At 41.1% G+C, this 25530-nt stretch overlaps 1 protein-coding gene across 5 annotated transcripts in view; it reads left to right on the top strand.

Annotated features, from left to right (window-relative positions):
• The window catches only part of NAALADL2 (N-acetylated alpha-linked acidic dipeptidase like 2), a 691918-nt gene that overhangs the window by 72815 nt on the left and 593573 nt on the right, over positions 1–25530 (top strand). For 3 of the 5 annotated variants that reach the window (XM_067536538.1, XM_067536535.1, XM_067536540.1), the window contains exon 1: positions 16332–16403. The exons of the other annotated variants lie outside the window; for them this stretch is intronic. In XM_067536538.1, coding sequence (XP_067392639.1) covers positions 16361–16403 — 43 coding nt within the window. In that variant the 5' untranslated portion in view covers positions 16332–16360. Of the gene's footprint in view, positions 1–16331; positions 16404–25530 lie in introns of those variants that run through there. 5 annotated transcript variants of the gene reach the window in all.

The raw sequence follows: 25530 nt of genomic DNA, 5'->3' as shown, positions 1-25530 counted from the left end.
ATATTTCCTCACCCACTTGGTCTCTCTAATATCATGGGACCAAGATGGCTATGGCAACACTTCATATTTGGTTCGGGTAAAAGTCTGGGGGAAAAAACACTTTGGGTCAACCTGAAATGAAAATGCTCTGAAGTTTTCAGTAAACCAAAACGTCAAAAAAAATTTTTGTGTCAACTGAAACATTTCTATTTAAGACCCAATTCAAGTGATTGGAAATGATCATGCTCTTTGGCCCTGCAAAATTGTGGTAGACATGAAACAAAATGTTTTGTTTTGATTTCAGGGTTGTTGTTTTTTTTTTGTTTTTTTTAAGATAAAATTGAGAGAAATTCCAAAATGAAGTGTCTTAAATGAAACATTTTGACTTTTTGTTTCAGAAATGCCTAGATGAATCATTTCAACATTTCTGGGGGTTTTTTCCAGCTGAAACAATTTGCTGAAATTGACCTGAATTCTTAAATTGTGTTGATCAACCTGAATCTGTATTTTTTTTTGCCCCACCTCCCCAAAAAAGTTTTTTTTTTACTAAAAATTTTGCCCAGCTTTACATATGGCTCAATTTGTATGATGAGAGTTGGGGGCAGATCATGCTTTTTAATGGCACTGAATCTGAGTAACTAGGGGTGAAATTCTGGCCTCACTGAAGTCAATGGCAGCTCTCTTTGACTGCAGATAGGCCGGGTGCTCCAGGAACTCTACATTTTATATAGGTGACATACTAAATACAATTCCACCTTAGCCAAATATATAATTTAGCCACAATTAAGCACAGCAATTTCTCAAAATCGAAAATTTCAGGTTACAGCAACACTAGGAACCTTTGCTCTAAATGCTACCAGTCATTGACCTTTTATAGACAATGGAGAATAGCATCTAAGTGGCAAATATTTTAGTAAGTACAGACTGTGATTGTGAAAACATAACATATGCAGGAAATAGGTTTCATGAATATGAGCAAAATCTAGTGCTAAATGAATGCAAAACATATTTTATACATGTGTAGTTTGTTTAATAAATTATATTCTTTCAGAATCTTAGTTATTTTCAGCTGAGACCAGGATCACCTGAAATAGTTGCTTTAACAGCCAGTGTAATCGGCTAAGTATTAGATAGCAAGCTGTCTTAGATAGCTGACTGGTTTTTTGTTACGTTTATACAATGCCTCGCACTGTGGTGCCCTGGTCTCTAGCTGTTATGGATCCACAGGATTAGTGCTGTGCCCCCAGCTTCAGAACAGTCTCTAGGAGGAATCTTCTCAGTGTGCCAGCCCCTCTATGGGTCTCACCCTTCCTCTAGGGCAAGCCATGCAGCTTCACCACCTTCTTAGGCTATGGCTACACTGACGGCAGCAAAGTCGCCGCCGTCAGATTGATTTCTCTGGATCGACTGAGCGGTCGGTGAAGACCCGCTCAGTCGATCCAGAAGTCGACGTGCTAAGACCACCTTCACAAGTGGCATAACGCTGCGTCAACAGGAACACGGTTCCTGTTGGCGCAGTGCAGTGAAGACGGCGCGCGGAAGAGAAGCAGAGAAGTCGATGGGAGTTACGCAAGTTTTTTGTGTAGCTTGTGTAACTCCCGTCGACTGCCACCGAATCTCAGAGGTAAGTGTAGACAGGGTCCTAGACTCTGAGCCTTCCGCACTCCTGCTTCACACCGTGAGCTCTGTTCAGCAAGTCCAATTGAGACAGATTCCTGGTAGAGACTTATATGCTCTTCAGAGATTCATGCACCTCACCAAGCTTTTGCAGTGACACTCAAACAGCGTTGTCAAAACAGTAGTGTTTATTAGCCAAGTGGAACACAGAATACGAAGTCCAAAGGTTAGCATAGGGAACTGAAGGTTAATGCGTAGACCACTCTGGTTAGTTCAGAGCCCAGCTAAGCTGTAGTGAACCCCATTGTTCAAGCTCTATCTGTCTCTCAGTCTGATTTCTTGGTTCGACACCCGGTGAGAGCCCCAACTCCTTCCAACTCTTATCACGGCGCTTCACATATTCCCAGTTGGTTGTTCTGGAGAATGTTGCTCTGCTTTCCTACTGAGAGGTGGGAAACTCTGTCTCCCTTTGGATCATTGGTTGCTAGGTGTCCCAAGTCCTAGTGACTGGCTTTGCTAGTGGTTTCACAAATTCTCCATTGATACGGGGTCAGTTTCAGCCAGTTTTTTTCCAAAGACCCATTTAGTCTCAGACAGCAAGGCAACATTAATACCTATGTCTCTTAGCCTGCCCTGAGAACAAACAACCCCTTTTCCACTCACTGGGTAACAATGCAGCATATAGGGGAAACTGAGGCACACAAAGGATTCATAAAAAATATTACAAAAAATTCTCACTTTGTTGCACGAACACAATCTGAATAGTAAATAATATTGCTAATAGAAACTACACACCATATTGCTAAAAAATAATAGCACTCATGGTATCTTTCATCCATCTATTTCAACACTCCTCACAATAATAGATGAGCATTAGAGCTAATCAGGAAATAGTTGTTTTTCCCAAGAAAAATTTTGATGAAAATATTTTTTTCTACACAATTTGCAAGGTTTTCAGAACAGTACTCCCCAACCCTCCTCCCTGCCCCCTGAAACAAGGAGACCAAACTCTTCTTTTGTTTTGGCAACTGAGAGTTGAAAAAATTTGGCCAGTAGGGCAAAAATTGGGGAGCGGGTATTGAACATTTTTATCCAAGAGCTGAAATTTTTCAGTGTTTGGTTGCTAAAAAACAAAACATTTTCAAAAAGTTTTGGTTGCTGAAAATAGAAGCATTCCTTTTTTTTTTTTTTTTTTGAGGAAAATGTCATAGAAAATGGTCATTGCTCAGGGAAATGTCCATTCAGATGAAATTCCATTTTCTGTGGAAATAGACAAACAAAACAGTAACCCAAAATGATAATGAAACTAAGGTGGAGAGAGAGAGGTTAAGGGACTTGCCCATAGCCATAAATCGATTAGTGGCAGGGTCAGAAGTAGAACCTTGGATGCAGACTCCCAATCCCTGAAATCACAATTGCCTCTGTTGTGTCCTGGCTGCTGGGCCACTTAATTCGTTTGTTGGAAACAATGACTATGTATCTTCATAATCTTCATTTAACAAATTAGGTATTACAGGATGCAACACAAATTTTACAAATAGATTACCAAAAGACACTTGGGAAATTTCATGAAAGTTTTGAACTCCCCTTTCTGCTCTAAACTGGTACACTCCATTACACACACAATTCTCCCCATGGGGAGGATAGAGAAAAAGAATGAGCCACGCATGAGAGATGTGTAGCCACATCACTTACTGCATAATGGATGGTTCTCAGATACTACCGTGATGACAGTGACATAAGGAACTGTACGGAACAGAATGGTTTGTGTCAAATTTTACCTTAATCCCATTAAAAAATGGTCTTCCATATTGCTGCCCCCTACCAGTGATTTAAACGGTACGGAGGAATCATAATGAAATGTGATTTTGAGTTTACACATTTATTTAATTAGATTATTTGCTACATGGTGTATCTTAAAAGCTTTCATTATAAAATAAAATTAAAGATTACTTGACAACTACATGGGGGAGGAGGGAAATGACAGTCTGAAAGAATTTACTTTACAAAAGCACTGGGGAAATTTTTGACCCTTCCTTTCTTCTTTCCTACAAGTATCTAATTTTTTTTTTAAATCTTTTCCCTTTATTTTCTTCCTTGCACCTCCTTGTAGTTTGTTTTCACTGGTGGACCTAATTAAAATGTTCCATTTGAGAGATTTTGTTACTGACCTTAAGTCTTGTTAAGCGTCTGCCTCATTTCCATTCATGAGTTCACACATTGGTCAAAAGTGACAATGTTCCTAGAGGAAAAGCATTTATATTGCTCAGAATATGAAAAAGACCATTACACCCTGTAAATACAACACCATACAGTATAAGCTGTCTCTGAAATGGAGCTTCACAGAAATTTTTCAGTGTACATAGATAATTGTGTGGAAAATGTATTGCAAATGTCAGTTTGAATTCAAATGTATGAAACTTTAATGCTTTTCCGCACAGCATGTGCTGTTTTTCTCTGCATCAGAAGGAAGAAAATAAGGGAGCTTTTCTCAAGAACAGACATATTTTTCTTCTTTACAAATGTGAAGTGCTTTTCTGTATACTTAGACAAACCATTTAAAAAATCCAAGCATCTGGTGTCCTTTTCATCAAGGATGAATTGAGCACCAGAAGTAGTGTTTTATTTAAAAAAAATACTATATTAATTCACTTATTTTTCTTTCATACCTAAAAGGTTTATAGTAAGATGACCTGCCTATGATTGTGTTTTGGTCTCTAAGCTAAACCTTGTGTTCTATCTTGGCTCTGTAATAGCCAAAGCGAGTGAGTTACTAAAGTTGAATTGGTTCAGATGCATGCTACTTTTAGTGGGTGTATATTTCATTCAGTGCAGTCCCAGTTCCCATAAATTTGTTGTGCGTGTACAGTAGGAAACAAATGTACAAGTTGAGCTCCATGTCTCCAGGAGTAGAAGGGTAGGGAAACAGACTCAAAGATCATATAAAATAAGCCAGGAATTGTGGGCAGGATCAGAGAGATGATTATTAGGGTAGTCTAAAAATATAGTGATATGATCATGGGTGCACAGAAAACTCTGTCTGTGAGAATAGTTTGGTAAACCCATCACAGAATGTTTGAGAGGGCCCTGCTGATTTTTTTCTTTATTTGCTGTAAATCTGAGTTCTGAGCGCGCTCTGGAGATGCTATGTAGAGAGGGCCTGATGAAAATGGAAACTGTATTTACGAAGGCAAGCATGCACAGCTCAGCCCTAAACATAAGCATCAAGTGTAAAAAGAAGTGAGGGTATAATACTGAATTTAGATCCCGCAATCAAACTATAAAATCTGTATAACATTTATAGGGAAGGAGTGTGGTCTAATGGTTAGAGTTGAGGGAGGTGGGTCTGGGAATCAGTAATTGTGTGTTTATTTCCCACCACACCTCTACGTCAGGGACTCCCTGCACATTCCCCTACCCTCTCCTTCATGCCAGGAGCTCTGTGTCCCCCCTTCCTCTTTCCATTCACACTTCTGTGTCTCTGCCCTCTTCCTTCCCCTGCCTCTGATGTGTGGGCAGCAGCAGGAGATGACAGAGAGGTTCCTCTGCCTGCCCAGCTGGCAGTCTGGGGGTCCTGATTTTCCTCTGAATCAGACTTTTCTGGTGTTCACATTTGCCCTGAAATCAATAGGGTTGTGCCACTGATGCCTAGAATAGTCCCTGAAAATTTGGAGTTGATCATATGCAGCATTCCAAAGTTACCACTTTGCAGACAAACCGAGTAATGAGGTGAGTGTAGGGCTTCTCTTTGGCCAACTAACATCTGATATGCTTGTTAACATCTGGTTTCAGCTAAGTACCAAACAAATGAGCATCTATGCAGCTGGGATTAATTGGCAAAATTGCCATCAGATGCAGTTTTGAGGCTAAGGATTGGCTGGGTTTAAAGGCCAAATTATCTTCTTGCCTTCTACAGCTGGCACTTCCAAGTCAGGGGTAAGCCTCCTGACAGTGCAGTATGGGGATGTTTGTAATGCTGCTGGCCCATCTTCTGCCTAGGCTGTGGCTAAAAAGAAGACTTCAGTGTGTTATTTTTAGCAGACACCAATATAATCCTCATACACAAAGAGCTCATATTGTTCCCTGTCAGGCACAGTGTAGAGGCTTCTTAGTTCTTGTACATAGACAGAGAGAGACAATTCTTGCCCCCAAAGAATTAAAAAAAAAAGTAGAAAACATTCTACTTGTTCTGGATGGCTTGGTAACTGAAATTTGGAACACCAAAATGAAGCCATTCTCTGATTCTCTCTTTATTCTTGCTGTTTCTCAGCTGTCCGTGTCCCTTTAGGAATGAGCTTGAATGGAGAGCTTAGCTTACACCTTTAAAGGGTTGGAAAAGAAACTTCTTTTTTTCGGGCTAGACCAGCAGTTCTGCTTTACTGGCTTGAACTGAATTGGCTTGCAGTTGATGGTGCAGATTATGCCAGTGGAGAACATTACTTTCAGAATTCTGGAAGGTGAGCCTAAATTTAATTTGCCATAAGATCTCTTCATAGATCACACTTCAGGTCTCATGCAAAAAGTTTACACCATATTATTTTATGGCTAGCTGCAAAATCCAGCCCTCTTTTCCCTCATCCCAAATTTGGAGTCTATCACCCAGATAACGTGCTTTCTCTTTTGTACACTGCCTGGTGGTGTCAAACTTCTCTCCTTTTCCATTTTTGCAAAAGATCTGCTGTTAGAGTATGTTTCTGGTCATATTGTTGTTATAATAACCTTCCTGCAATCTCAAAGTGCTATCCATACCCTAAATAATCAAGCCTGAAGTGGCAAAATATTCTTCTTTGCAACGTAGTGATTGGGTGTTACTGTAGTACAAATAATAACAAAGACTTCTGCTGAGATCACGCCCCATTATGCGAGCTGTTGTACATATTTCAAAAGATGGTAGCATTACAATTTAAATGGACAGGCCAGAAAAAGGGTGAGAGAAAGAGGAAAATATTTTCTTGTTACAGATGGGAAGACTGAGGCATTGTCACATATCATGTCAGCAGAGAAGATGGAACTATGTGCGATGTATTAAGAATGAAGCAAGAGCCACTGTCATGATGGGCATGCCATTGGACTATTGGGGGAACACGTAAAAAGGGGCATCCAACAAACACTAGTAGAAAAAAGGAAAACTTATGGCACTTAACAACACAGAGGATGTGCAAAGGATGGCCCAATATAGACAGGGATGGCAGAGTCTTGTTCGTGCTCTGAGTAACATCTGATGGCACAGGAAGAATTTAGATGTCAGTAGCAAAGTTCTGATTCCCAGCTTCAACCACGAACCCACCTTGCCTTCCTCTTATAAGTATTTATGTGGCATATGGATAACAGACTAGCCTCTGAACTGTCACCACTGTTGGATAAATTTGGCCTACTACCGCAATTTTATTGCTTTCATTGTATTCCTTACATTTCTTTGTGCTATAAAATAGTATCAATAAAAAGAGCAATACAAGCATATACGTTGCTTGCTATTGCTGCTCAGCGTTAGCCTGTTGTTGCTTCGTTTGGGAAGAATTTCTGTCTTTGTCTCACACATTAGTGGGCTTTATGCAAGGGAACCATACAGGGACTGGGGGGGAGGAAGGATTAGAATTAAGTCTGAGAGAGGATGGGGTTAATGCATAAAGGAATAGGACTTTGGAGCTTTGAGGTCAATTTCTGGCTCCGCTTCAGGCTCTCTGTGAGACCAGGAACAAGTCACTTAATCCCTTTGTGCCTATTTCTTTGTTTCTCAAATTAAGATAAAATGCTTAAGGATAATATGATGCTTAATATATTTGCATTAGTGCAGTGCTCAGATAGTGAGGTGGTGGTGAGTGCTATATTAAATAGGGCTGGTTGGAAAAGAAGAATTCTGTTTCATGAAAAACTTCAGGCTTTCAGTATTTCTTTTTGTTCCACATTGGAATGAACGCTAGATTTTTTTAAATTTTTCTCAAATAACGAGAGAGAGAACCACCTATCTCCCAGTGGATGTCTCTCTCTCTCACTCTGGTTTTGACCAGTAATTCCATCCTGGACTGGAGAAACCTTCCCAACAAAAGATTAGTCAGTGTTTTTGTGAAACGTTTTGCAGTCTATAAATCAACACTTCCTGAAAAAAAATAATGAAAAATCCCCCACTAGCTCTAATAATACTTCGAAATAAAAGAAAATAAATTATCTCTGTGTTCCAGGGGCAGGATGTTACTGCAACTCGGGAGCTGTGACTCATGTACATCCCTGCACAGGATCCACTTAACTGCTGGCAAGTTGTCCATTAGGGTGGGTCAGAACACTAAGAGAGAGAGACACAAACACAAATGGGGATGTGGAAAATTCAGGTTCAAGTCACTGGGCTCCCTGATTTACAGTGAGCTTGGATGAAACACTCTGCTGTGACTCTTCCCTCTGGTGTTGATCCTAAAACAGGCAATTCCATTTTTCACAAAAATATTTCAGAGGTCTTGTTTTCTTTCCAGTGCAGAATGAAAACAAATTTTGGAACCTCCAAAGTTGTGTGAAACAAAGTTGTCGTCTTCTGGACAGCTCTATTGGTTACCTTCGGGTGCCAACCCAGCCCCCAGCTGCCACCTGCCTTTGCAGAAATGAGATCTGCTGAATGCAGATAGGACAGCCATGGCCCTATCAACTCCCCCCTCCGTTCCACCTCTTGTGTGCTCTGCAGCTGCCAGCTGTGTCTGGATCCTGCTGCAGCACCTGTGTTGCTGGGTGAATTTCACTCAGAGAAACTATTTTCTAGCTCTGCTGTAGAGCAAAGGGAAATTGATATTTGCTCAGTTCCTTTTCACAATTAAATTAATTAAAAATGTCTTCTAATTTTGATGAAAGGAGGTAGTTTCATGTCTAAATTCTATCAATTCCACTTTTTGGTAGCTCAGACTCAATTCCACAGACTTTCAGCCAGTACGTGCTAATGTTCAGTCATCTTTTTGTTCATCTATCATTTGTATGGACATTGAAACCATATTTCCCTGTGTTTCAAGACTATTTATCCTTGCTTTATGCTTAGACAATTTTCATTGTAGAAACAGGAACACATAAGGAGAAACCTCTTTTTCTCCTCTCCAGCTTTAATAGAGTTTGTAAGCTGAATGAGCCACTGGTTGTAATTTAGCAGACTTAAGAAAGGGGCTGTAATTTTATCCATAACACTCTTACGTTATGCATGAAATAAGATATTCATGTCTCTCTTCCCCTCTCCATGAAACAAACAAACCCAATATCACCATGTCTTCCCCGATATTTCCTTTTCTACCTGAGCCCTATCTCCAGTAGCACTTTTATCACTACTGAAAGCTAGATACTAATTATCCTAATGGACATAATCCCTTAACAGTGTCTTGAATGGGAATTTTAGTCACTACCAATAGGCTTCATGCAAGGACTCTCTCTCTCATAGACCTTTATTGTTTATCTAGTAGCATATTTATAGGTGACTGGATCAGAAAGTCAATAGAGTTCTAAACCTTCCTGTATCTTCTGAATTTTCTGTTCCAAATCCAGAGAAGAAAATTAATCACTGAAATTTCACATGTACTTAATACCCTCACTATTTCCCTTTTATAACACTTTAGATTGTAAACTATATGGGACAGGGACCAACTCTTTGTTATGTTTGTATAGTGCCTAGCTCATTTGGGCTGTGGTTAGTAAGTGCTACTCCATTGCAGATAATAAATATTAATAGTGAAGTGCCAGATTTTTATGGCACTTGACCTATCACCATAATCTATCTATTCTTACCTATTCATCTATCTAGATTCTAATATGGTCCAATCACTGGTGTAACAGGCCGTGAGGCCCCCTGCTAGAAGTATTGCAGCCCTACCACACCCCTCCCCGGGAAAAAGCAGAGGAGGTGAGTCCTCCAGACTGCCTAGAAAGACTGCAGGGGATGCAGCCAATCAGAGACCAGCAGGCTCACATAATAGTTGCTGCTGGAGCAAGCAAATTCACTTGCTGGATGTAGCCAGGATGGTGCTCCTGGGTGTCTGTAGAGACTCAAGAAACACTTCATCCCTGACCTAAGGGTGAAAGTACTAGGGCCGTGCAGAAGTGGACCAGGGAAATGCAGCAAAGAGACAGCAGGGTCCCTGGGTTGGAATCTGGAGCAGTGGGCAGGCCTGAGTCCCTCTTCCCCCACTCCCCCCTCACCTGCCACTAGGGAAATAACTTAAGCCCTGAGAAGGGAAGTAGTCCAGGGGAAGGGGCTGAAGACCCATAGAGAGGCTCAGCATTTGTGGGTCTTTTGATTGCTTCTCTGGCGGCGTGGTAACCGCCAACAGCGGTCACCACAAGCCGTGCAATGCAGAGAGCGTGCAGATGCAGAAACGCCCTCGGCCATCAGGGGCACTTACATGAGGTGAGTGGCCCCAGCATGGGTCTCAATCAGCATGTTGTCTGAATACTCCCCCCAATTATCAAGTTTTCACATAAAGATGTTGGCCAGGATTTTAGTAATTTTTTTGTGCTTCAAGTTTAGGTGCCCAACTTGATGCATCTTTACAGAGGCCTGGTTTTTCAAGGGCTCAGATGCTCAGCAAGTTCAGAAAATCAGACTCTTTTAAAGCATCTAAAGTTGTGTACCCAAAATCACTAACCCTCCAACTGGAAGGCCTGGACCATCATCTATTATTTTGAAATGGTGTCAACGTGGGTAGGCTGTCAAAGAAGTGAGTTTTGCATTTTGCTTTCAAGTTTTTGAGGTTTGTTAGCCTTATTTCTGGGGGCAAGTTGTATGTTGGAGGGGCAGTTGCCAAGAAAACACTTTTGTGCACAGGACTATCACTATTGAAGATGTCTGTTCCATCTAACCAACCTTAACAGTCAGTGGAGGTCAGGAGCACATAGAGTGTAGTGGTTCATAAGCAACTTGGAGCTGCTGTTTGGAGGTGCTCGAGGAGGACTGAAATGTTGAATCTGACTCTGCAATTCATACAAAACTAGCAAAGAGAGACAGAACGTTGGGGTGATGTATGCTTGGAGGTCTGTATTGCTTAGTGGGTAGCTTGATGTGTCTTGAATGAGCTATATGAAGCTCGTTCAGGCTGCAGTTTCATAGTGTATAATTGATTACAATAATGAAGGATAAAATGGAATTTGATTTTGGTCCATGAGCTTTAAGGATGGACCTTCATAAACTCGTTCATCTTATTTGGATACCAGGGGAAGGTTCTGATCTCAGCCTGAAAGAGGAAGAGGCCAGTCCAGGGATAAGTAGTGTGTTTCTTTTGTTCCTTTTGTGTTCCATCCAATCCTTTTGTGCTCCATCCAATCCTAAACTCACGTCCAAGGTATGACTTGTCAGAATGGATCCAGAAATTAGTAAGTGTGGGAAGGAGTGGGGCCATTGCATCAGAGTTGTTCTCTGGTGTTGCAAGTCTCCAAGGAAAACAAGACTTGAGAGCTTTATTGCTATGTTAGGCAGCATCTCAGGCAGCTCCTATAGGAAACCTTTGCTTTTGAGATTTGTAGGGTGCTCATTTGGGCTGCTCTCTGAATCTGCAAAGCTTCTGGATACCCTCAAAGGATTTTGTGTCAAGGTGACCCCTCTTGCATAGGAGGTTACACTAGAATACAATGGCAACTGTCCTCTGTTCTTCCCTTGTATGGGCCTCGGTCTGTAGTGTATTTGAGTAGACTGGATGACTAATCCAGTACTTATGTGGTAATGTGCTAATTCTGGGTCTGCAGCATCATCCAGCCAGGTTTGCATGATGCAAGCCAGGTTGTGGATGGTGAAAGGCCTCCAGATCATTGCCCTTGTGCAGATTATCAGAAGCTTGGGATCTTAGCGTAGTGGGATCTTAGGGGTTTGGGATCTCGTATGCTTGTGTGAACTGACTCTAGTGTACAATTGTTTGACTGATAGGTGTCTAATGATCAGCTTTCTGGATGCCGGCTTGTAATTTCATGGGGAGTCTTTCATCTAGATAAGACCTGGATGTACAGCAAGTGTTAGCTATGGTGGCTGGTGAAGATCCGTGGTTGTCAGATGCCCAGAGTCCAGCAAGTGTGCTTGACGCACCTATGTTGTTGCTGTGTTGTAAGAAATTCCCCATGGTACTTGGGCACAAGACAGTTTTCAGATGTCACGGTGAGCTTAATTTCTGCAGGTGGGGAGTACTCGACTTTTAGAAGCTCCTGCCATATCTCATATATATCTCATAGATGACATAAAATGTGTATCTGCATATGAGTTAACATTTACCTTTTCTCCTTCAGCAGAAAAAAGTAACTGAAACCTGCTTATACACCTAGCATATTATATTTCCCTTCATTCTTTGTCAATGCCCTCCTAAGACCCAAAAAGCAACTAAAATTGCTTTGTTAGCTTGCATTTTTTTATGCTTAAAACAAAGGTAATTTTAGTGCTCTTTTGGGGGGGTGGAAACTCCTCCATTTTACATTTGGGTCCTGCTATGGATAAATTAGGTAAATTAGGATTGATTCTTTGGTTAACAGACCACTTAAATTGCTACATGTAATTGAGCACAATGAATAGTTTTGGGAGAACATAAAATGGAACTAACTAACCATCTCTCCCCACTAGAAGCAGTTGTTGAAAAGGGACTGTGACAAAGATTGTATTCCAGTCCTTTTTGTACTGTTTCTGACTGTAGATTTCTTTTCAAACAGAAGAAATCTTTTCAATACTGTCATTCCCTTAACTTTTAGAAGCTTAAATATATATTTTTTAAATCAACAGAAGGTGATGTGATAAAATTTTGGAACCTAAAAAGCCACAAAACACTTTAGTGGGTGCTAAAAGCTTAAAATCAGAAAGAATCATGCTGCCTAATGCAGAATGTCAGCACTCAATGGCTCGAACGAATATTTCTCTTTGTTGCTTCAGATTTCTTTTTTCATTGCTGGAAAAACCGACTGCATTGTCTATAATGGAAAAATACAACCTTTGCACAATTGTAAAAGAACATACAAACCATTATAACTTCCCCTTTGTTTAGAAATGATAATAGAATGAGACATTTAGATGCTTCCTGCTCTCAGCACAGGTTGTGTGTGTCACAAATGTAGACAGAATAACAACAAAATACTGCATACTTTGCAACAGAGAACCTAATTGGGATTCAGGAGCTACATTTTTTTCCCACTGACAGTGTCTTCAATATGGAGCAAATCATGTTTCCTTTGCATGGCTGTGGACAGCCCTGAAGTAGTGATGTTCTGTTCCACAAGAGGACAGTGTAGAGATGAGGGGAGGTTTGTACCCTCTGTATGTCATGGAGCAATCCAGTGCACAGGGGGGAGGGGTACACAAAAACTACAGAGGCTCCTATAAATCTGAGGTAACAGAGTTGTCTGAGCAGCTCCACTAGCCCTTCATGATATCAGAGCCAAGGGTCAAGAATCAAGCAAGGGAGCGGACTTGACTAGGGTAGGAGCAGGACTGGAGGAAGGCTGAGAACAGGGCAGGAGCAGGAATGATCACAGCTGCAGGCGTAAGCATTGAGTAGCCGGTGATGAGCTGCTGCTGAGATTAAATACAGATCTGTGGGCTCCTTGCAGCTAATAGGGTGGATTGGCTAAGCGGGTGATTCTGTGGCAGCCCAGCTGGGTTCATTAACTGGCCTTAGGGCTGAGCGAGCTAGCCCCATGGTCAGCTGAAGGAAGTCAGACCTGTCATTCCTGACGGGAAGATGCCATCCCTCCTATCTTGACATTCCCAATAAAGAGCCTGGTTACCCGGGTGAAAGTAAGATTTAGGCATAGGTGCTTTTTGTGGAGAGATGTGGTCTCTTGTATTGACCTGTTTTTCCAGCCAAGGAGGGCTGGATACAGCTTTTCCTGTAGCCTGTATATATCACACCTGCAGTACAGTACATTGGCTGGAGGGGTTACTCAGGCAGACTAAACTGTTCCCTCCAGCTAAGAAATGAGCATGCTCTAACCCAGCCCTCTGGGCTGAACAAACAAAGGATTATGCTCTAACTTGGACTAAGATTTCCCCACAGGGCAGCAATGAGTTCGTTTGTAAATGTGCAGTGCAGTTGGAAGTATTTTACAGATAAACATGGTATGAGAAGCAGGAATGGTATATCCTCAGTAATGCATCTTCCTCAAGTTAGTGGGTATAGAGATTTCACTTATGATGGAGGCAAATCCTGGTATAGGTATTATGTTCAGGAGAACATAATTAATGGGTTCATTTAGACCTCTTTTCAGCTACATCATAAAATCACCCCACCATATACTGTAGCATAAATGATGTACTCTGCTCAAGAAAGGACCATGGCTTGGAATATTGTGTGTGTTGAAGGTCAGGAATGAAGTTTTTTTGTCAAAGTTGTGTGGTAAAAGCATGTATGATTCCTGCTTCCTCTGCCTGGCTCAAGTTTTATGTATGAATGCTCCATGTTCTTGGACACTAGATATCATTCTCTGTTCACTTAAGAAAAAACAAAAAGCGTAGCACATTCCGTAAACAATGTGCCTGTTTTTCCCTCTATGAAAGAAGATCTCATTCCCTTACTTAGTAAGTGTGCAAATGAAAAATATTGCATGTATATCTGCCTTTAATCCAGAGGTGACAAATGGAGGAGGACATGGGGGGCATCACATGCCTCCCAGATTTTTTGGTGGCGCTCCTCCCAACCCATTCAGACTGGGTAGCCTGCTGAGGTGAGCTGGGGTGGAGGTGGCACTTCCTCCCTGAGTTCTGCTGTGTGGGGCTGGCCCGAACATGCCCTGCCTGGTGTCACCGGCCTGAGCCATTTGGCATTGCCACTTGCACTCCAGATGTTCCGCTGTGCCCTCTTACGGGATGCACCCCACAGTTTGGAAACTTCTGTGGGGCGGTCACGTGCCCCTCCGAACCTTTAAATTGTGCCCCTCCCTGCATCAACAGTTACATATCATCTGCTTTAATCAAAGTTCTTAGAGCAGTTTCTAAATGACAATCAGTTAAGCTTCTCTGCATTTGCATAAGGTAGATAGGTATTAGCCTTCCCCTTTTACCTATTGTAAACAGAGGCACAGAGAGGTGAGTGGTCCAATGTGTCACAGCAGGTTAGTGACAGAAACTGCAATAGAACACAGTCTCTGCTCTTTTTGCTATGCTAGACTCTTCTCTTAAAATGGGGATGGTTTTTTTGAGAATGGTTAAAACATACTTGTGTGTGTATTTAGATAAGAGAAATTGTCTAGTGTTTACATAATGAAATGTCATTAAATTACTAGTGGAAATGCCATTAAGTTACCAGTGTACTGGGGGAAGCTGCTAGATGATGCTGAAATCTTCATACTCCATGTTAAGCTTAGCTATTTCTTTATGCTTTTGTTCACACCCCAGAACCTTCTTCTGGTGCTCTACTACAGCAAGAAGAAGAAAAACATTAAAAATCAACAATAAAAAGAATTTTGCTCTTTTTTTTTTTGTTTTGGCTTGGTAAGGAAGTGATCATATCTAGCCTTCCTGATTGGATTACATTCCTAGTGTATGCCTACACTGCAATCACTGGGTGTGATTGCAGCTTGTGTAGACGTACCCAAGCTAGCTTTAATCTAGCTAGCTCAGGTCCTAGAGCAGTGAAGCCAGAGCTTCAGTGCAGGATAGCACCACAAGCAATTTCCCAATGTCCTGGGCAGGCTTGTTTTGGCATCAGCTGTACCCATGTTGGAACCACTTCGCTGCTTTAGTACCTGTGCTAGCTAGATTAAAGCTAGCTTGGGTATGTTTCTACCTGCTAAAAATCACCTCCCGTGACTGCAGTGCACACATACCCGTAAGTGATCTGAACGCAGATGAATATTGCTGTAGCTCCTTAATAGTATTTAATTAAGTTTCGGTTGTAGTTGTTCCCTCAGAATAATGTTGTCGCTCCAGTTCATCAGCAGTGTTTTATATTTTATAGATATGCATGCGAATGTCAAGATAAAACAAAGTAGTTAAAAAGCCAGTTATACTTGTTTGGTAAATTGGGCATGAATATATGAAAATGCTTGTTGTTTGCCTCATGTAGGAGCATAGAGTAAATATTTCCTCAGTCCACAAACTTGCCGCTTGGGTAAGATTATTTTAGTGTTTGTGTCCTTGGAAGGGACACGAAGGGTAGAGAAACATAATAACCTTTTGTTTTGTTCGTATTCCCCTTCCTTCTTCAACCACACAGTCAAAACAGTCTTGAAATTGCAGTGTTGAGGTAAATGATTTTTCTTGGAGATAATCTTTCTGAACACACAAAAAAGTTGTCTGAGGATTTTGCCAATGCCACCCTATCTAAAATGATCTTCTTTCTCGGAGTTTAACAGTTGTGCTTGTAAAGTTCCTCTCCCACATAGACTGGCATGACAGTCAACATTTTATTTTTAGCTTTCCCTATGAAATGCAAATTCAGAGAAGCTTTCAAATCAATTTCTAACTTTCAAAAAGCTTCAGCGTTTTGACTGTAACACTAGCTGCTAATAATAAAAGTTGTTCAAACAGCTTTCTGCATAAAAAAGTGAAAGTAAAAAAGGGGGGGTGGAATGAATGTAAGAGTCTCAAGTGAAACACAGCACTGTTATCTGAAGCACATGTTAATACAGCAGGGGAGATCAAAGGCTGTGATGTCACTTTATAGAGAAACAGGTCAGGCAAGCCCAGGTAACTCAGGAAGCAGGATGCTAATTATTCACAGACGAAAGTCAGGTATAGGGTTACAGTGCTACAGTAGAAAGTTTGGAGGTCAAAACCTTCACAGAAACTGACTCAACTTGAGACTGCTTGGCTGGTTGATAAAGAATTTTTTTTAAAAGAATGGGAGAGAATGAAACAAGTTTACCTAATACATCCTTGCAAGGTAAGGACACAAAATGTGTGAAACAGCTTCATTGTCTGAGAGAATGAGTATTAGGTTAGTCACTGTGTGCGTGTTTCTGTTTTGCTTTCAGCAACAGCAGCATGCACTGCTTGACATACAGGAGGTGACTTGTTTCTGCATGTGCATGCATTTTGGGAGAAAGAAGGAAAGCCAAATCTCGGGGTTTGCAGTATATTTTCTTTGTGAAATGCTGCATTAATCTAGAGGCGTGTGGGAGAGAATGCCACAGTTGTGGTAGCATTTAGCAGTGTTTGGAAGTCTTCCATTATTGACAGAAGCTCAGTATTTAACCATAAGATTACCTGTGGATTTTGTGTGTTGCTGTTTGTAATGGAGTTTAGTCATTTCCCAATCTTTGTAGTTAGGAGATCATTGACATTGTAGTTTTGTCTTAATGATACTACAGCTGCACGTAACAGGTGTTCAGAGCTGGGCACAGCCAAGAATGAAAAATAGACATTTTTCCTTTTCAGTTCTCATTTTATTCATTTTTTCTTTGCCACTCTGTGCTAATATAACATTGCTTTGTGTATGCTAAGATGGCTCTTTTAAACACTACCAACATCAAGACTGACTAATAGAAGAGAGCTCCATGGCCTTTTCTGAGAATGCTGATCTTTTAGTTGAAGTCTGAGCAAGGCAGTTGGGAAGCTTGCATTGTCCTTGTTTGTTGTGTCTTTAACATAAGGATTTCATTTCAGTGTAGGATTTATTTCCCCCCTGTGGTACGTTTTTCTTGTTCTTTCTCCAGTCCAGCTTTGAATTCTCCAAACGACGACACTTTCTTGAGACACTACTCCATGACTTCATAGATCTTTCCATTCAGGCTATTTTTCCTGATGTTCAGCCTAAATTTTCCCTTTGCTCAATTCATTCTTTCTTTAACCTTCCCCTGGTGTGCAATTGCGGAGTCCCCATTAATTCTGCATCCTGCTGATGGGTGAAACTCATGGAGTTGGAACTCCAGCTACTCTGGGATTGCAAGGATCACAAAGCTACTTTCAGCTCTCAAATGTTTTTCCAGAACAGAAATCAGTGCGTGTGTGTGTAAACATACTATGCTTAGGGTCTGATTCTCCTCTTACTTACACCTCCGTAAATGAGGACTAATTCCATTATGATTAATGGAGTCACTTCAGTGTAAAACTGTTGAGAGAGAGAGAGAGAGAGAAGAATCAGGCTTTTATTTTTTATTAGAATTTTTTTCCTCTCTGCTCCTTTTGTGTCATATTCTTTCTCTCTCTGGGCCTGATTCTGCTGCCACTTACTAACACAAACTGCACCATGGTTTCAGTATTTTCCAGAGTTTTTGTTTCTAAGACGAGCAAGAAAAGGTAACATGACCCCTTTATTTCTTCACTAGGGAGTCTGAAAATACTTTGCATGTCGTGATGATGATGCGTAGTTTTGGTTTTATTCCATTTAGCATTGTGGAAAAACTTTAGGGTTGCATACTCTTCAGAGACATATTGTGATTGATTCTGATCACAGTTATACTGGTGTAAATGAGGAGTGACTCCACTGAAATCAGTGGAAATATATCAATGAAAAATTGGTGTAAAATAAGGTCTGGGTAAAGCCCATTGTGTCTTGTGTAACTCTACTGACATTCATGGCCCTGATTCTGAGGCCATTTGTACCATTTTTACACCAGTGTAATTCCACTGGCCTCATTTATTAGTAGAACAACTGCAGCCTGAGCAGCTGGTGCCCAAACTTCCTCGCTCCTTCCCACAATGTGTGTCAGTTTTGAGGAAGAACCACTTGAGTGTCCCAGGAATCTGGTCCCATTCATTCATTAGCCTCTCTGCAACAACAGCTTGTAAGCGTGCAAATTAATGCCATTGATGGTCTTGTGATGATGATACTCCTAGGTTAGAGACTGAATAAGAGCTGCCAGCTCATTTCACTGAATAGCCATCAGATGAAAAAGAGAGGTGTGTTTCTGCTTCAGGCTTACATAAATCAGCCAATTCCAGCCATCTGGTCAATCAGAAATACAAGGTCACTCTGCCACTGTAATTTTCTGTTTGACTCCAACTAAAGTAACTTTTGAAAAGAAATCTGTCCCTTTCCTCTGTCGCTGCTGCTATCACTTGATCTCCTCTAGAAGTATTTCAGACACTGATGTCGAAATGTTATGCATTTTCGTTTTCACTTGAATTTGTATTAAGAGGGTAGGGTGTGGCCCTGGAACAGGTAAGCCGAGAACAATGGGCCTTTTGACTGTTGTTTTGTTTTGTTTTTTTAAATTATTTCCTGATTCAAAATGATTCAACTGCGTATTTTAAAAACCCCTGGAGACTTACTATGTTTTCACACTTGTAGAGAAGACAGTCATTTTTTTTTACCATGCTTGCTTTTGTTTGAATCGAGACAAATTCCTGCATGCTGTGCTGCTTGCATGGCTTTCTTTAATCTTTGTGCGATTGGGGAGAATTTGGTAACAGTACATTGAGGGCTAATAGCATTGGTAACTTATATTTACCTTTCAAGATGACACCAGTTTGTGTTTGTAATTTATTGGCTCCCAAAGGGAGGGAGGGAGGGGGGTGTATGTGTGTGTGTGTGTAAAAATATGGTTTCCCTGACTGAGCCTTATCCACAGAGGATATGAGCCTAGTACAATGCCAGCTAGCAGCTCAAACTCTTGGTTCGGAAGGTTCCTCATTCAACCCCCTGTGTGTCAGCAAGGGAGGTGACTGTCCTGTATGAGCATTATTAAAATGTCAGATAGAAATACTTTGCTTTGTTATTATGGCTTGTCTGCATGGTAAAAATTGCACTGGTATAATGAAATCACTTTTAAAATTGAATGTGGGTATACATCTACATTCATTTAGCTTTGTAGTTGAGTAAGGTTTCACTGTGTTAAGAAGCATCAGCTGGTTAAAGGTCTAATGCAATACACAACAAAGTCAGTAGGATTCTTCCATTGTTGTAAATGGGCTTCAGATTGAGCCCAATGTGTGTCTATTTTACTTTAGGGCTTTGCAATGGGGTAACTATAGACTTTTTTTACATTGATGAAGTTACCCTTGTGCAACTTTGCTAATGCAGACCATGCCTGACTGAGGAAAATGCTTTCTCCTCCTGTACAGAAGGGTAAGATGATTTTCAGAAGCCTACAGAAGGAACATGCACCCACTGCATGGTACAGAATGCAGCTGGAAGTAGGGAAGAACAGTTCGGAAGATGTCTCTCCATCGACCCTCTAGCTTCTCCTTTCTAAACAGAGGATCCCAGAGCCATGGTGGTTACTCCAGCCAGCTGCACTCTAGGGATGAGAATCCTGTGAGTTAAACGAAGTGCAGCCAAGAAGTTAGGAGCACTTTGAATAATTCTCATTAGCAGTGCAATCAGCTGTGCTTATTAATGGTGGATTTGTAGCAAAAGGCACTAATTCTGAAGGCCTGCTGTAAAATGCTATTTTTTGTAGCCTAGTCCTGGACATTTCAGTGCCTGTTGGGTCTGTGGAAAAGTACTAGTAGAACATCACTGGACTCCTTTTGGCACTTCAAATGATGATAGTGAGGGTATTTTGTGGTCACATGTCTGACATAGATTGGCTCTATTCACCAACTAGGAACAGTCACAATGGGTAGTTTAAAATAATTCATTTTATTGCTGCCTCCTGTAGATTCCAGACTTCCATTTCAAAGTGGCAAACCTAGGGAACTGAAGAAGTAAGTACTGATCACTGTCCAGGTGCTCTCTAAAGTGAGAGATTCAAACAGTCCCACAGAGCCAGCAACACCTGCAGCAGTGCAGAGCACTTTGCTTGACTTTAGCATAAGCCATTATAACACTAGTCAAATGTTTTAACGCTTTCATCACAGATGTGATATTTATTGCTTTGGTTCCTCATTTCAATTTTAGTTTTGACTGGACAGAAACAACCCTGCTCATTAAACAAATAAAAAATAATAAGAAGAAACCCTAAAATACTGATTTTAAGGATGAGTAACTTGAGGCACAATGGGGTTAGTTGTAGCTTACCCAAGGTGATTAATTGAGTCAGTTGCAGAGCTGGAACAGAAACCAGGACTTCTGATGTTCAGTCCCTGCTCTCACATACTTATTGCTTTTAAATTAGGATTCTTTCCAATTTCCACAGGTGCGCTTGCATGATTTGCTTCTTAATATAGCATGCCTGTTATTAAAACAGGAGCCCATTGCTAGGGAGATAGCAACATCTCAAGGCGATAAGTGGGGCAGAGATTGAAGGCATTAGTGGATTTAGGTAGAAGGGGGGAATCATTAGGAATAGTCAGAAAACTCATTTCTCTTGTCTTGGTCATGAAGGCAGTCAAATCCTAAGATCTAGTGAATCTAGAATGCACAAGCAACCTTCGGGCAGCTGGGGAGTGTAGCAGACAGCAGACCCTGAGTTACTATTTGGAAAATTATTTCAGGATTTTTTTTTTCTTGCATATCACTTTTCTTAGTGGATGACCTATTTAATGACCTCAAATGCTGGTGAGCCCCATGTTTGTTTTGCCCTCCCATTCTTTAGCTCTGCTCCCTCCAAATAGGTCAGCCATTGGGGAAATATATTCTAGAGAGCTGGAATCAACTAAGCTTAGTCAGTAGAGTCATCCTCATTTTCCCAGTTAATACATTTTCAGTAGCAATGCGACTCCAGTGGGTGCTGCATGCACACCCGAGAATTTGACCCTTGGAAGTTTTACAAGAATTTACTTGATGATTTTTGTTGTTGTTGTTTTAGCTTCGCACTTCAAAGGGCAAAGAAAATTTTGTAAGGGTTTTGACTGGCATGTTTTTTTTCTTTCAATCCCAACGGTCTAACAGTTGGAGTCAGCTGTTCTTCCCCTATATAAACTGGACGTTCTAGGACAAGTTTCTGACTCAGCCATGCTTTTGTAGTCTGGTTTCCATATAAAAGTTACTTATATTTTATGAGCTCTCTGTTCATGTTTGGCCACTGCCTCTGCAGGTCCAAGTGAATGTATAAACTGATCATATTTAGCTAAAGGTGCAAATGATACACATCTAATTTCACAAGCTAAAAAAATCAAGGGCTCCTAAATGTGAAGACTATGCATCCTCATTTTGCAGCAGCTTGAATAAACCCATATATATTTTTATTTTTGCCTATGATTCCCTGGGCTTCTGTCACTCAGATCTTGGCTAGATCTGGTCTGCTCACAGTATGTCTGCCATGTAGGGGTTAAAGTTTGTAAAAGACAAACTCTTGAAATTTAAATATAAACCCAGGACCCGATGTATATCACTACTAAATATGTCTGCTTAGGATGCAGAAGTTGAAGTAACTGCTGCCAGGAGGCCTACATACATATTCTCTTTCTAAGCTGCACATAGTACATATTTCTTAGCCTTCCTACTAGAGTATTGCAAATCTCTAGCAATAAAATTGAAACCAGGTGACACTTGCCTTATTCAAACTTTGCTTTGAACCTGACTCTGCACCAATTTCTGTAAGGTTTGTAAACCAATGGATGAATCAGGGATAAATTGTGGGTTTTGAGTGGGAACCACGTAACTCTTGGTGGCTCTCCATGATTTAAATCCCAGATAAGATCAGGATGAACTTGGTAGTGTTTCAGCTAAGTTTTACTTTCAGAGTTTGAGTTTCTTCAAACTCATTGCAACCCCATGTGAAATGAAATGAAGAATAAGGCCTGATTCTACCAGGTGCTGATCACTTCCTGAGATTGCTGCACTTCTTTCCCTCCCCTCACTCAGCCCACAAACAAAGATCCAAGCTATGCCTTCTTCACTCACTTGCAAAAGAAACTCGCTGGGCTCCCTCTAGCTCAAGTGACTTCTCCCAAGTCTAGGACTGACGGGCTGATGTTGCAGGCAATATCCTTTTTAACAGCCTTCCTAAGTCCTCTCTTGAGTTGCCTCATGGACTCTCCTAACCCCTTCTGGGTTATGAGATCTCCCACTTTTGAGTTGCTCATGCGAATTTCACATGCACATTTTCCATCTTTCCTGCTCCGAGCAATAGCTGTAGAGAGGCAGCACAGAGTGGAGACCAAGTAGAGGAGGCAGTTCTACTCCATCTCCTTTACTGTGCCCACAAGACAGGAGAAGAAAGGAGCTGCACGGTTCTCTTTCCTTGCAGTCTGTGACAGCTCCAGCAGGGATTGGGGCCAGCTTTGGCAGTGGAAAGCGGTTGAGGAGGGAGGGGAGAAACAGAATTCAGGCAATTAACGCTTCCAAATCGAAGGACTGAGCTGTTCAGGCAGAGGAGCCTCGTCAACATTTGCTGACAGTGGCACCCCTGATATCACCCTCTCTGCCAGCTAAATCAGGAGGTTAATTTAGGAGTGGGGAAGAAGCAGCAACTGTGATGAACAAGCAAAGAACGTGCGTGTGCGTGCGTGCGCGTGTGCGTGGAGCGGGGAAGAATAAATAGATACAGATGCTCATGTTGCCTCTGGCAGTGTTAGTTAATGTGATGAGCATGCAGCAGATGATGCCTGAAGGCACTAATATTGGAGGTGTTACAGAGGTTGCATTTTCCTAAATTGTGCAAATGTTTTGTGGCAGATCCCCAAAACCAGGCTTGGCCTTTTTGGATTTCACTGCAAAACAGAATCCTTTGAGGTTTGAATAAACCTCTCACCAAGAAGCAAGATCCCTGTGACCCACAGAGTCTGTTAGACCTACCTCTGAGCCCTCTGTCACCCCAGCACACACCCCTTGCAGCACCACCTTCCATCAGGCCATGAGGCTCTCTGCAAGACAGCTACTTCTTGCTCTCTCTTCAGGGGTCAGGTCTTTGGGGTCTTCTGAAGATGGGAAGGGCCCCATTTTCTTTTAGGCATGAGAGGGTCCCCTCAGTCCTGGAAAAGCTTTTCTGCCCTATCCCCTATTGTTAACAACAACAGAAAAATTTCCTGGGACAATTTTCTAACTAAGCTAGTATCCCACCCAGCTCGCAAATGGTTGTGCATTCTGGTGACTGTTAGGGTTGGTTTATTTAAATGTATCTCAGTGTCTCCTTAATTCTCTAGTCTGGGGTGCCTTTTACAGTGCTTTGCCATCCACTCCTGCCCTGCTCACACAACTTTCAGCATGCAGATTCATTCCCAGCTAAATACCTGAGCATTCTTACCAGTCACTCATGAATTACATACAGGGTGACACCCTCAAGTTGTTAGTCCCAGCCTTGTTCCCCCAGAAATGTGCATCTTGTATTGTCCAGCACACTACTGAACAATGCAGGCTCACAAAAGTCCATCATTTCATCAAAGGAAAGCAATATATGAACCAGCTTTGTTATCCCTTCTCCCAAATGGAGTTTCCTACACACTTTAATCCAAACACATTGGTTAAGATAAAACAATAAGATAAGTTCATTAACTGCCGAAAGATAAGTTTTGTGATTTACAAGTGATTATGCATAAAAGTTAAGATTGGTTACAAAAGAAAATAAGAGTAATATGCAAGCTAATATCTAACTTAACAAGGTAGGGAACTTAAAAGCAAAAGTTTTGTCTCACCATACACTATTGTAAATTTCACAGGCCCGGTCTCCTTTCAGCCTGGGACCACTCTCCCTTAGTTCAGTTCTTTGTGAGTCGTTGATGTCATGAGCAGAGATGAGAGGAGGGGAGGTGAAGTCAAGCGTTTTCTTCCCCCCTTTAAAATTAAATTCCTACTGCTAGAAACACTGTGCTGAGTCATGGTGACATGCAGTCCATGGTGGACTTGAGGTTTGAATCATCCCCATGATGAAATGTAAATTTCTTGTTTACATTCCCCATCTCCCCCTGCTGGAGGATGGCCACTTAAGTAGGTGATGTTATCTGGGGTGCTCATGTGTCTGTCTTTGAAAAACTGATGTGTAGGTGTTACCCAGAATTACAACACATTTTAGTAACAATCATAGTAGAATCTTATAACTTAGCATAGAGTGTTGCTCCACATTTTAACAGGATAATGATATTCAGCAGATTATGATTTTTCAAATGATATCTCACAATGCATACTTTGTACAAAATGTATCATCTTATAAAAGTGATGACCATAATAATATAGCCTGTCACAAGTATGTTGCTTGATTTTTTTGCTTCATAAAGCTGTTTATGAATTGTTAAACTAAGAGTAAACCCTGTAGGCATTCAAGTACCTACTAGATATCAAAAGTGTTGTATTTTTGTCAGGTTGTCTGCACACACCTCCATAAGAGGTGGAGCAGAAGTACAATGCATCAAATAATTTTGCATTCCCATTGGAATTCCCAATTTTGTTTACTCTTACTATGCTTATCACCAGTTGTTGTAGTGAGGTGTCAGATTTCCCCTTTCCTCTTAGGCATCCATGTATGGCTCTGTCAGCCAATGAATCAGTTACTTCTGGAGTGATGGGCTGACGTCCTTACAGCACACTCAGCAAGTACTACCTGAAGTTCCTTTGAGTTGTTGCCAGTACACAGAGAGCAGATATATTTGAAAAAGAAAACAGTCCTATCCATATCTGTCATATTTGTGTGTAGATTGATTACGTTCTTTCAGTGGTTTTGTTCCTTTTATGCAACTGGAGGAGTGGGTTCTAAGATTCCCTTTCATTTGTTTGATTTCTTTTATAAGAAACAATATTTATCATGTTAGCATGAAACAAAAGCCACACACCAGCCCTTGTGGCCTCAATCCTGCAAAGACTTTACACATGCTCTAAGTATGTGAACACCATTGAAATTAATGCAAATACTCGTGCGTAAGTTGGTTCTTTTAAATTCACAAGCTTCCAGGTTAAAGTTTAGGTAACCATGAACTAAAGGAAAATGGCATAAATCTACTTTCACACACCTACCTAAAATGATTTTTACGGTGATGTTTTGCCGATGCAGAGGATTTTTCCTCTTCACTGTTTCTATACTTACCAAATTACATATAAAAGCCATAAACTCCTTATTATCCATAAACATAATAAAAATGTTACACCACATAACTTTGATTTAGTCAATAATTCTAGGCTTAGCCTGAGGGGTTGAGGAGAAAATTATTCCTGTTACACATTTTAATTATGCCATAAACTTTGCGAAATAGCTATTGATCTTCAGCATCTGGCATCAGAAAAGTTGCTTGCTTTTTTGTTGCTTAGCCTGTGA

The sequence above is a fragment of the Emydura macquarii genome, unplaced genomic scaffold, assembly GCF_026122565.2.
Source record: "Emydura macquarii macquarii isolate MOO-44397 ecotype Brisbane River unplaced genomic scaffold, CSIRO-AGI_Emac_v2 contig_3603, whole genome shotgun sequence".
Lineage (NCBI taxonomy): Eukaryota > Metazoa > Chordata > Testudines > Chelidae > Emydura > Emydura macquarii.
This window is presented reverse-complemented; position numbering and strand designations above follow the sequence as displayed.